The following is an 11,958-nucleotide window of genomic DNA, read 5'->3' as shown; positions in this document are numbered from 1 at the left end:
GATCTTGTTTCATTATCAATGGAGAATAAGGTCACAACATTCTTCCTCATACTTCTCAGTATTGCTTTTATTGTAGAAAAAGAAACACTCGCTACAAATATATAGCAAAAAATCCTAATCCGGAAAGTACACCCATGCTATGCAGGGGGGCCTCTTGCCCCCCTTGCAACGCCCACGGCTTGTTAATTGGCTAGTGGGACCGCCGTTCTGTCTATCGAGGTGCTGCATCAGTACTTCTTGGATTAAACTGTGACGAAATGCAAGACATCATACACCAACAGGTAGTTCATCTTGTGTAAGTTCTTCTTAAAGAGGACTCAGAGGACAATGTTCAATAACTTGTGTTGGAGTTTAAGTATGTCTTTGTATTCGATAATAGTTTTACATAATTATAATTAGGTTTGTATTTGTAATTAGGTTTTGAGATCCATTATATTTACAAGAGTATAATTGTAATTATGTAGAGATATGATTTTAAGGTTTCCTATATATTGTCTCTATGTGGAAAACCCTAGACATAAGTAAAGGAGATCACTTTGGAGGTAGAGAGTGATATAGAGAATTTTTTAGTTATAACAGAAAATCTCTGGTTCACTGAGGTGGATATAGGCACTCTTGCTGAACCACGGTAAATTCCTTGCATTGTTTGTTTTGGTGGCTTAAATTCTTCCTCGTAGTTGTGCATTCGTCCCTAATAATTTGATAAGAAGAATCATGACTGTTGGCCTTGGGATTTAAATTCTAAACTTTTGACATTTTTCTAATTTTATCATGTTTTTTATGTAAATATGCAAGTTCTATCGGTTGACAACATAGATATAAAAAAATATTTGTTGATAATCTTTTTATTTATTTTTCAGTTTTTCTTTAACATAAGGGGGTATTTTGGTTATTTCCATAAAGCCATTGGATAGGGTACTCCAACACTTTTGTATCTATCTCTCTCCTTCTCACATTAAATGACCTTGTTGCCAATGTACATCACTTTTTTGTCGCATCTCATTAGTGTACTCAATGCCATTTGCTCAGAGAACTCTCTTTCTAAAAGTAAAATACAAATATGACATAGTTATTCTATATAGAAGTTAATTAAGAATTTCTGGCGTCAATATGGATCACATGGCACTTCCTATGAGGCTGAAACTTTGTAGATAGGGACACTATAATTCCTTACTTAACGTGTCAAATTTTAGACCACTTTGAGTTTACTAATTGGTAAAATAAGAATTGAAAAATATAGGAATACCAAGAGGATGCACATGATTATAATGGGGGTATATAAAACATACAATAGAGGATATGACATTAAATGGGAGGATAAATATTTGAATTGGAGGCTCAAATTTGGCCCATGACCATGGTTTTAAGTATCTCCGATACCGATACGATACCTTCCGATACATATCTTAAATTTAGTCGGCCGATACGATACACACCGATACGATACATTGAATTTTTTAAATCATTTCGTATCGATATATATCCTACAATACATACCGATATGCATCAATACACCACTAATACACATCGATACGATACGACATGCCTCGACACGACTCAATGAAAAATATAAAATTGAAGTAAAATGTACGTTTCGGTATGTATTGGTACGTATCGGTGAGTATCGGTATATATCGATCGGTACGTATCGGTATATATCAGCACGTATCGGTGAGTATCGATATATATATCGGTACGTATCGGTGAGTATCGATACGTATCGGCGCTACGGTCATATAATGGCCAATATGGGTAATTTTTCAGAAAAAAACGATTTTTTGAAGGGTTTTTGTTCCAAAGTTGCTGTCAGCCATATTTCTCTCTAACTAAAGTAGAAATCAAGGTTGAGAACAAGGATTTTACATTTATGGGACAACTACAGACCTTGAATTATTAGTACAATACCCTCAATTTAGTGTTTATGCATAATACATGTTATCAATAGCTTTTTTTAACAAATTCTTTATGCAAAAGTGTTTAAAAAATGTTTCCTATCCATTTATGTGTGTATCTTTAACGTATCTTAGTGTATCTCCGATACGATACGATACCCTTTGATACGTATCTTAATTTTGGCCAACCGATACGACGATCGATACCGATACTTTAATCCTTGCTTCCATAACAAACACATGATCGGTGAAAGCTAGAGGGCGATCATCTTCGGAGCAGTTTACCATTTCTTAAACACATAATGCATGCAATTGGCGTGACAGCACAAATTCTATGAATCAAGAAGATTTGAATGAACCTTGATTGTTTATATATTTATACAACAAAAACTGAAACGTCTCCAATGCATTCGTTTATAAATGATAACAATTTTTTTATATGGTTTTTATTATCATATGTTTGATGAGATATTGGAGTAAAATAAGAATAGTGTTTGTTAGTGATTCACATAAACATAGGGAACCATTTCTTTTCCTTTTCTCCTTCTCCAAGTTTTCTTGTCTTTGATCCCTATGTACTTATGGTTTTCTCTTCTGGTTGTCATGTTTTGTGCTTTATCTTGTCGTCAATTATCTTCTAGTTTTTGAAATCAGCTTTGTCACTTCGACTATTTTGGGACATCGAAGGATTACGATCTCTTCACACTCCTCTTCATCATTGTTGCAATGGAGACTGATTTGACTATTGGGGAGTCCTCCCTAAGTACGCAAATCTCACCCTTCTTCATTATTTTTGCAAGAGAGACTGACTTACCATTGGAGAGTCCTCCATACGGGCCTCTCTTGACTTGTTTGTGACGAAGACATCAGCGGCTGAATTGCTTTCTGATGTAACACTTTCTTTTTGGGAGCTTGTGGCTCATATATTTTTTAGAACAAGTTGAGGATACGGATAACTAAAGCTGCACTCTCATGAGAATTTGAGATTATTATTATTATAACCTCATATTTTAGTGAGAAAAATGGTTTTTGACTTTAATACAAAAATAGGCCTTTGGTAGAACAAAAATAGTTCTTGACATCGTTATGAGATTTGTATTCTACTTTTTTTTTTAAATAGAAATAGGATCCGTTAGATCTTTCATCTTCTCACTCTCTCACCTCAATCCAACAATTATTTTTCGGAGTTCAATGAGACTCCCATTTGGGTTCAGCTTTGCGTATGTTAATGCTGCAGCTCTATTATGTATTTTTTTTTTTTTTTGTAATAACAGGATTATATTAACAATAATGTGGAACACAAGGTCCCACAAGCATCCAAATACAAAGGAAAAGAAACAAAACTTGGAGGAACAAGATTCCAAAAGGAAGAGCATTGAGTATGTGCTCCAGCAGAAGTAAGAGAATCAGCCACAAAATTGCCTTCCCTATAGGTGTGGCTGAAAACAACTTGACCAATTCTGTGACAAAGTAACATGCAGTCTCGAATAATTTGAGATATTCTCCAAAGAATAGAGGAAGAGGATTGATTAAGCAAATTTAACACCATCAAATTGTCACTCTCAATCCAGATATTAGAGTACCCAAGATCTGTAGCAATGAGAAGGGCATGTTGAATAGCCAATGCTTCAGCCATTCCAGCATATGCATGACCAGTTCCTTTACTAAAATAGCTAATAAATTATACATTGTAGTCCCTACATACGCCTCCAATACCAGAAAGTCCAGGATTTCCCAAAGAGGCTCCATTCACATTGAATTTAACAAAGCCAACAAGAGGATGAGCCCATGAAACATGAAAAATCTGTTGTTGAGAATAAGCAGAAGGTGAAGCAGAAATAAAATCAATGGCAAAGTCATGAGACATGCGAACAAGAGTTGGAGCTGATCATTGAAGTGGGTTAAATACAAGCTTTGTATATGCAATCCATAGGTGCCAAAGTAAACTTGATATGAATGCTAGTCTGTTATTGCCTTCTCTAAAAACTGACATTCTTGAAATATATAACCTCAAACCTTCTTGGAAATCTTCAAACTGAGTAAGCGATTGAAGTCCAGTTGTCAACCAAATTTGAGATGCTAACACACAATCCCTAAAGATTTGATTGACGTCTACAGCAGGATGTAAGCATCTTAAGCAGACAGAAGGTAAATTGAATCCCCATTTGTTTAAAAGGTCTGGGATTGGGAGACGCCCATGCAAAAACTTCCACAAGAAAAACTGGACCTTTGGAGTTGTAGGTATATGCCAAATATTTCCAAATGGAATTTGGAGAAGCACATTTATCAGATAGAGCCAATCTATAAGCAGAGGAAACAGTGAACGATCCATTAGCTATCCCTAGCCAAACATATCTATCTTCCGTTCTTGCAATTGGGATAGGTATGGAAATAATTCTAATTGCAATATCTAGAGGCCACCAGTGATAAACCAAATCCACATTCTATGTATTTTTCTCTGAAATGATTAATTGGTCTATAAGGGGCCAAAATGGAAGTAACACCAGGAATCCAATCAGGGTTGATTCTGCTACCATTACCCAATTGAATAAAAAGACTCTTAAGTAGAAGATCTCGAGCTCCCATGATTGATTTCTATCCCCAAGAGGCTGTTGAGGGACAAGTTGCATGGAGAAAGTCTGCTAGGAAAATATTTTGTTTTCATAAGTCTACGCCATTTAGATGAATGAGTGAACAAGAGAGACCATCTTTTCTTTGCTAGTAACACTTGATCCATGTGACTGGATAATTTAAGATTAAGACCTCCACTTTTTTTTTGCTGACAAATTGTATCTCGGCTAATTGCGCAGCTCTATTATGTATGTTGCAAGCAAATTGCACAAAACTCTTAAAAGTTCATCTCATTTGGGACCTTACAGGACTTCCTCCTTGTTCTGCTAGAATCAAGATTTCTTTTTAACTTAGACAACATGCAACTTATGACCAAGATTAACGTTCAAGGTGCCAAGGTGCAAGGAAGCTTATGCTGATATGTAGATATGCTACCGTGATTTAAAATCATGGCTCAATGAATCAGGTAACAAGTACAAGGCAATAAGCATCAATCAACCTATGAGGTTAGATTGTACGGCATTGACATATAAGTCCTTACTCGGGGTTATTGCCAACAACGATATTGAAACTTGAATGAATCAACTATGTCTCCATTAGAGATCAAAAAAATTCTTTTGAATCTAAAAATTATTTTTTATTTATTATTTATGCACAGTCGTTTGCCTATCATGTCGTTCAATCCTTGGATGGAAATGGGGCAGAACTGTAATAACACATTACCTAGGCATATCTTGAGCCACTCACATTGGGGTGTTTAGTGCTCTTCACTACTTTCAGTGAAAGTTGAATGGTTCTCATTCAACCCTGGGGTGTCCCGATCCATGTAGTTGTGGGGTTAGTATAAGCCCGTAGGACTAATCAGGCCGAAGGCTTGGATACCCATCATTAGAAAAAAAAATTAATAATAATAATAATAATAACACATTACCCTCTTTCTGCATCCATTGGTTGAAAATATGATCATATATCTATATGACTATCTTTATTGATAAGGGTTTGATTTTGGTTAAATTAAAGATACACATATGGTAAACAAAATTCAACTGATTCAATTAGTCTTAATATTTGACTTTGATCTGATTGTATTCTTTTTGGACCATATTTTAGGTGCTATTCAAAATTTTTATATCTAAAAGAGAAAAAAGAAAACCCTTTGTTAAGTTCATAAGCTATCAAACTTTTTTCCAAAGATAAAAACAATATAACTTATCATCAAAACCCATGGTTTTAAGTATCTCCGATACCGATACGATACCCTCCGATACGTATCTTAAATTTAGTCGGCCGATACGATACACACCGATACGATACATTGAATTTTTTAAATCATTTCGTATCGATATATATCCTACAATACATACCGATATGCATCAATACACCATTAATACACATCGATACGATATGACATGCCTCGATACGACTCTATGAAAAATATAAAATTGAGGTAAAATGTACGTTTCGGTATGTATTGGTACGTATCGGTGAGTATCGGTATGTATCGATCGGTATGTATCGATATATATCAGCACGTATCGGTGAGTATCGATATATATATCGGTACGTATCGGTGAGTATCGATATGTATCGGCGCAACGGTCATATAATGGCCAATATGGGTAATTTTTCAGAAAAAAAACGATTTTTTGAAGGGTTTTTGTTCCAAAGTTGCTGTCAGCCATATTTCTCTCTAACTAAAGTGGAAATCAAGGTTGGGAACAAGGATTTTACATTTATGGGACAACTACAGACCTTGAATTCTTAGTACGATACCCTCAATTTAGTGTTTATGCATAATACATGTTATCAATAGCTTTTTTTAACAAATTCTTTATGCAAAAGTGTTTAAAAAAATGTTTCCTATCCATTTATGTGTGTATCTTTAGCGTATCTTAGTGTATCTCCGATACGATACGATACCTTCCGATACGTATCTTAATTTTGGCCGACCGATATGGCGGCCGATACCGATACTTTAATCCTTGTCAAAACCCATCATTAAAACATAAAAAAATTATGATTTATTCAATTCGAAAATAGTTATTTTGTATGATTTAACTGTTTCAATCATGAAATCGATCCAAATCAAAAGAAATTCTAGATTTTGAAATCAAAACCAAAATAATTTATTTTAATTTGATTCAATTTGAAATGGTAGATTTTGATTTCAATTATAAATTGACACCGATACAGCCTTACTTATTGATTCAGTATCAATATCGGTCAGGTAGATACTTGATACCAATACGAGGATGCGATACTGTGATTTAAAACCACGAATTTACATGTAATGACTTAAATGTTGAGACTAGATCCGTTGCTCGTAAGATCACCTCATCCTATGGGTGAGCATCTAACATGTGTCATTTTGTTTTCAAATGTACCTCTCTTCACCTATGTAATAGTGGGAGGTAGGATAGATGTTGGATGCTCACTTCCATTGATGCAATCTCTCTCATGGGATTGTCCAAATACAAGGATCAAAAGAGTACTTGACTTTGCAGATACAACCAATTTCGGACAAAATGACTTTTCACCAGTAATTTGGAGATTATTTTCTGCTCCTATATCAGTTTAGGGTGATTCGAATGGGGAATTGAAGACAAGGTGGGCTACAACTTTTGTGAGATACAAATTATTGAGATTCTAAGTGAAAAAGGATTTAAAAGGGCTGAAAAACTACTAAACTTGCACAGTCCAAATCTAGAAATGTTAATTGCTTTAAAAATTCAACACTTCTAGGTTGGATCTTTGAGAGGATGTAACTTCAACTATTTAAAATTCATAAGAAGCTTAGAGCAACTTTGAAAATTTCTTTGATTCAATTTTGTCTCCACAACTCAAAATTTGTCTTCTTTATATAGGATTACAACCTTTAAACTAGGAGACTACAATCATCTTTTAGACTTTTAAGTTGTGGCATGGACCAATCACAAAATACATTGAAAAATAAAATCTTATAAGAAAATCTTAAAAATAGAAAAAGTAGTTGAGGTATTCCATTTGTTGAAGTCTCCCATGCCTTAATGCAAGAATTGAAGTTTCCAATGCCTCGATACAAGCTTCAAATTCGTAATTTCCAATGCTAGCTCAAATGTCAAAATTGAACTCACAAGTTCAGGAATCAAAGGAATTAAGGTGGAAATCCACTAAGGATATAAAGAGTTTAAACCTTAAAAACTCCTACGATATCTCAACCGTTGATTATATTTGAATTTCTATAATTGAGATTAAACCTTTACATTAAATAATAAATACTAAGAAATATTAATCAAGGTTTTCTTTGCATTATGGATCAAATATAAATGTTTGGACTTCTTCATATGTTGGCCAGCCTACATCCATTCTCTTAAATGCTTTGATACTGTGTATGCATGAACTGGAAATTACACAATGTAAAGGTAATGGATGTTTTACTATTCCCGATGGAAGACTCTTCAGCTTTCCTTCCCTCCACTCTCACTCTCTCCTCTTCTTGTTAGCTTCATAACCAACTCCCCCTTCTATCTCTTGTTTTCCATATTCTCCAAAAATGGCGATTAAAGTTCCTCTCACAGAAGAGAGAAAGGAGACGATGGTATCTTCAAGCGACTATAAGAATCCAACATTCAGAAATGGAAAAGAAGAAGAGAATCAGCTGGGGCTCAGAAACCTGAAAATGGTAGGAAGAGGAAGCCCAAACAAGTGGGTTCAAGCTATCAAAATCGGTCTTGGTATCGGATGGGGCCGACACCAATTCAATCCCCATCCAGATCGACTCAGATCGGACAGAAATGCCTCTATCAAGAAACGGCTTCTTTGCCTTATTACTCTTCGTTACCTTACGATATCGATCAAGAAATGGGATTGAATAAGGTCGATATTGATTCGATTCAAGCCAATCCAATCCAATACCTCAAACCATGCTGCAAAGCTTTGGTGAATGTTGTCATTTAGAAGAAGAAAGCGAAGAAGAAAAGGATGACTCAACAGACTCAATAGAGTAATAGACTCAATACTTGTTTTTGATTATTTTGTGCTGCTATTTGTCATTAGTGCCTTAAGCATATGCTAACCTTTTTTTAATTTTAACAACTGCTCTTAATTGTCATCCTTAAAGTGAATTTTAACACCCATTCTTATGTATGGGTGTTAAAAGTTGCCCCACTCTATTATGCTCGGCCTGAATTGATTAGTTGAAGCCTAAGATAAGCTGAATGAATACTAGACGTGTCGGGTTCAAGCATTAATTGATTTCGGGTTCAAGCATGTTGAATATCGTGAGTCTGACCGATCGATACCTGACTGTTTATGCCCCATCTAAACCTGTTTATCTTTAATTAATCAATTAGGCTTTCTAAATCCCAATTATGACTCGATTAATTCCATTACCTCTCGATTATGATAACCGTGCTTGTGCCCGTGCCCTTGCCCTGACTGTGACGGCCTACAAGGTCCAATTAACTAAAGGAGTGAAAATGGTGTGGGCCATTAAAATGGTACAAACATATTAGGCCTAACTGATTGTGTTAATTTTTCTTATGAGAAGTGACTATAGCTCAATTAAATGAGTTGATACACCTTGTGTGTAGCTTCGCTGGTCTAAAGGCACTATGTGTCAATAGACATCTTCAACTTGAGTCTCCCTGCAACTGATCTGTTATGCGGGTTAGGTATGAGTATGACTATGTGTAACCAAGGCTTATTCTTGGGCCTAAACCATAAAAAGGGGGTAGATTAAGGGGTTGCTCATTAAAAAAATAAAACAATTGACACCCTTAGACTTAAGAATGGACTTATGGGGAAAGTCGTCGGGAGGAGTTTAGAATCTAACCGCCCTGGATTCCTCTGCTCCCCATTTGGATGCTGCTGAAAATACCCCTTCCCATAATAATGTAAGGGTGTCAATTGGCTCAATTTTGGGACATTAATTTGGTTCAAAATACAATATGTGCAAATTAAAACTAAATAATTTTTTGACAGGAGAAAGTTGCCCGTTGGCGTAGGTACATGCTAGCATGTGCAACCAATGGGAGAGTGAGCGCAAACATCTTCAATGCGGGGGCATCACGGTCTTTCCACATCAGTTGTGTCTAGGCGTAGACACATGAAAGTGGGCAGGGTTCTTTTCTCCGATAATTTTAACCTCAAAATAGAAACCAAACCAATGTGATTCACTTTTATTTAGTTCCTATTTGATTTCTGCATTTGAAAAGAAAAGCTAGAAAAGAGATTACGGAAATGGCTCCTTTCCAACATGTTGGGTGCCCAATCCAACATTCGACAGCTGGGAGGACCTTGACATGCACCCCAACACATGGGCGATAACCCTAGGTGTTCCCAACCATCTGATGCCAGGTTGTGCGTCCAACACATTAGAGAGGATCTTTTTCTAGAAATTACAACCTCATGAAGATAAAATCTCATGATGTCAAATCCAATACCTTTCAACCATTTTTACGAACCTTTTTTTTTTTTTTTGATAGAATTTACACAACTCAAGAAGAAAAACAATGTCTTTATCACAAGATATAGAGAAAGAAAACAATAGTAGATAATTTCAAACAACTTAACATCACACATAATTATTTAGCATGTTTTAGGTTGGATTCAGTTTATACGAATTACACTTTTATTCAGTTTGTCTAGATTCAAGCCAACGATTCATTCTAAAAATCAAATCGAATGAAATTTCACTCAAAACCCAACATGCAATCAAATCGACTTATAAATTAAAAAACCAATGATTTGATGATGACATGAATAATATATCCGTGAAGAAAAAGCAGCAACAAACCCTAACATATTTGTGGATGGGGGCACACAGCCACACACTATTCAAGTCTTCACTCAAATCTTTAACTGGAAATTTTTTATATATTCGAGATAATAGATAAAAACATTATCATCAGGGGCAGTTTAGCATTCCAGTGTTTTCCCAGTACTTGGGTCCCAATAGTCTGCTGATTCATGTTCTTCCTTTTCACTCCTTTCCCATTCACTCTACATATGCTCGTCGTGCCAGACTCATTTCACCGAAGACTCCACTCTTAGAGACTTTGTCTTCTTGAAGACTTTGCCTCCTTAAAGATTTCAACCACCTTTAATAACTCCATCTCTTCCACTTTTTTTTAGAAGACTCAATTCTTTGAAACTCTACATTTTCCTTGGGGACTACATCTCTTTAGAGTACATTGATGACTCAGAACCCTAACAACTTTAGAACTATAAATGTTCAATCCATTATCCATCAGCTTGACATTTTATTCTTCCACTTGAGATAATAATAAAATATCATATTGCTATTATGTCGAGGGTGTCAAAATGTAACTGAAATCATTTATCAGAACCAACCATTTATCATTCAATCGAATCACACCGTAGAAAAACTATCTTATTATGGTTTTTCCTAATTTTATTCGGTTCTAAACCGCCCACCAACAATGGTGTTACTGTGTTAACTTGTTTCATTATTTTGATGGTTCTACAAAAAAAAATTAAGAAAAAATATGTTTTCATTGATTCTTTGTGTTTTGATGGGATACAAGTTAGTAAGTAAAATATTTAATTTTAGGTTGTGTTTGGTTTGCATTCTCAGAACGCATTCTGGGTGTAGAATGCATTCTAGACCAACAAAAATGTTATTTGGTATACAGTCTCATTCTGAATTCCTAGAATGGAATCAAGAATGTCATTCGTTCTAGAACGGGCCGAAAGCCCCATTCCACTTTCTCGTTCAGGTTCTCGATCCCACTTGACCCTCCCATGGTCCATCTTCACCCCTTACTTCTCCACTGCCAACAAAAGCATCTTCCCAAGGCCTTTCCTCCAATAATACTCAACAACCTTGAGTCTTTGTTTTGTCTCTACAAATCTCTTTTTGTTGGGTTTTGAGTTTTGAAAAGGGAAGTCGTTCATCCTATTCATTTATAACATATTAAACTTTGGGAAGATCTCTGATTTCTCTTCTCAAAATTTTTGATGAGATTTGTGGAGGCAAGAATGCCTTCTCAGATTTAAAATTTGTCTATCAGAAAAAAATAATAATAATAATAAAATAAATAAATAAATAAAATGGTTCTAAGAATTCTGTAATTGGCACCCAGTTTTGATTGCTCAACCTCTAACCCTCTTTGTGCAAAAGACAACAACAGTATCATATCACCAGAGCTTTTATGGTTGGGAGTTCTCAATCGTGCTCCCCTTGCAAACAGAGGAGTGTTTAAGTTTGAAGGTTGACAAGGAATGCCGTCACTTGGCCAGAGATGATTATTTGAAGAGGTTGCAGAGTGGGGAGTTGGATGTGGGGATTGGTGGAGAGGCTATCGATTGGGCTAGGAAGGTGGGTTATAGGGTTTCTTTTTCTCTGAAACGGAGTTCTATTTTTCATATTTCTCTCTTTTATCTTCTCTTTGTCTGATCAATTGGTGGGTGCCTACGACGGCTTTCAGAAGTGGTGCTTTGATTAATCCCTCTTGCCGTCCCTTCTTCTAGATCTTATATCGATCCATGATCA

The 11,958-nt window shown here is 35.6% G+C and overlaps 1 protein-coding gene across 1 annotated transcript; it reads right to left on the bottom strand.

The window, feature by feature from the left end:
* Window positions 1-3,440: 3,440 nt before the first annotated feature.
* LOC122073413 lies at window positions 3,441-4,224 on the bottom strand. The gene is made up of 3 exons (XM_042638003.1): window positions 3,909-4,224; window positions 3,598-3,776; window positions 3,441-3,482 (listed from the first exon to the last, which is right to left on the bottom strand). The coding sequence occupies exons 1-3, from the start codon at window positions 4,222-4,224 to the stop codon at window positions 3,441-3,443; spliced, it is 537 nt and encodes a 178-aa protein (XP_042493937.1).
* Window positions 4,225-11,958: the final 7,734 nt, after the last annotated feature.

The sequence above is a fragment of the Macadamia integrifolia genome, chromosome 1 (assembly GCF_013358625.1).
Source record: "Macadamia integrifolia cultivar HAES 741 chromosome 1, SCU_Mint_v3, whole genome shotgun sequence".
NCBI classification, from domain to species: Eukaryota; Viridiplantae; Streptophyta; class Magnoliopsida; order Proteales; family Proteaceae; genus Macadamia; species Macadamia integrifolia.
Note: the sequence above shows the minus strand (reverse complement) of the source record. Positions and strands in the feature narration are given on the sequence as shown.

What these genes read in the sequence shown, in the direction of transcription:
- LOC122073413 (XM_042638003.1), bottom strand. Translation starts at nt 4,224, where the DNA reads ATGGATCGTTCACTGTTTCCTCTGCTTATAGATTGGCTCTATCTGATA. An exon ending in GTTTGAAGATTTCCAAGAAG is followed by an intron (nt 3,777 to 3,908) that starts GTTTGAGGTTAT and finishes TTCAATGATCAG; the next exon opens with CTCCAACTCTTGTTCGCATG. An exon ending in GACTTTCTGGTATTGGAGGC is followed by an intron (nt 3,483 to 3,597) that starts GTATGTAGGGAC and finishes TCATTGCTACAG; the next exon opens with ATCTTGGGTACTCTAATATC.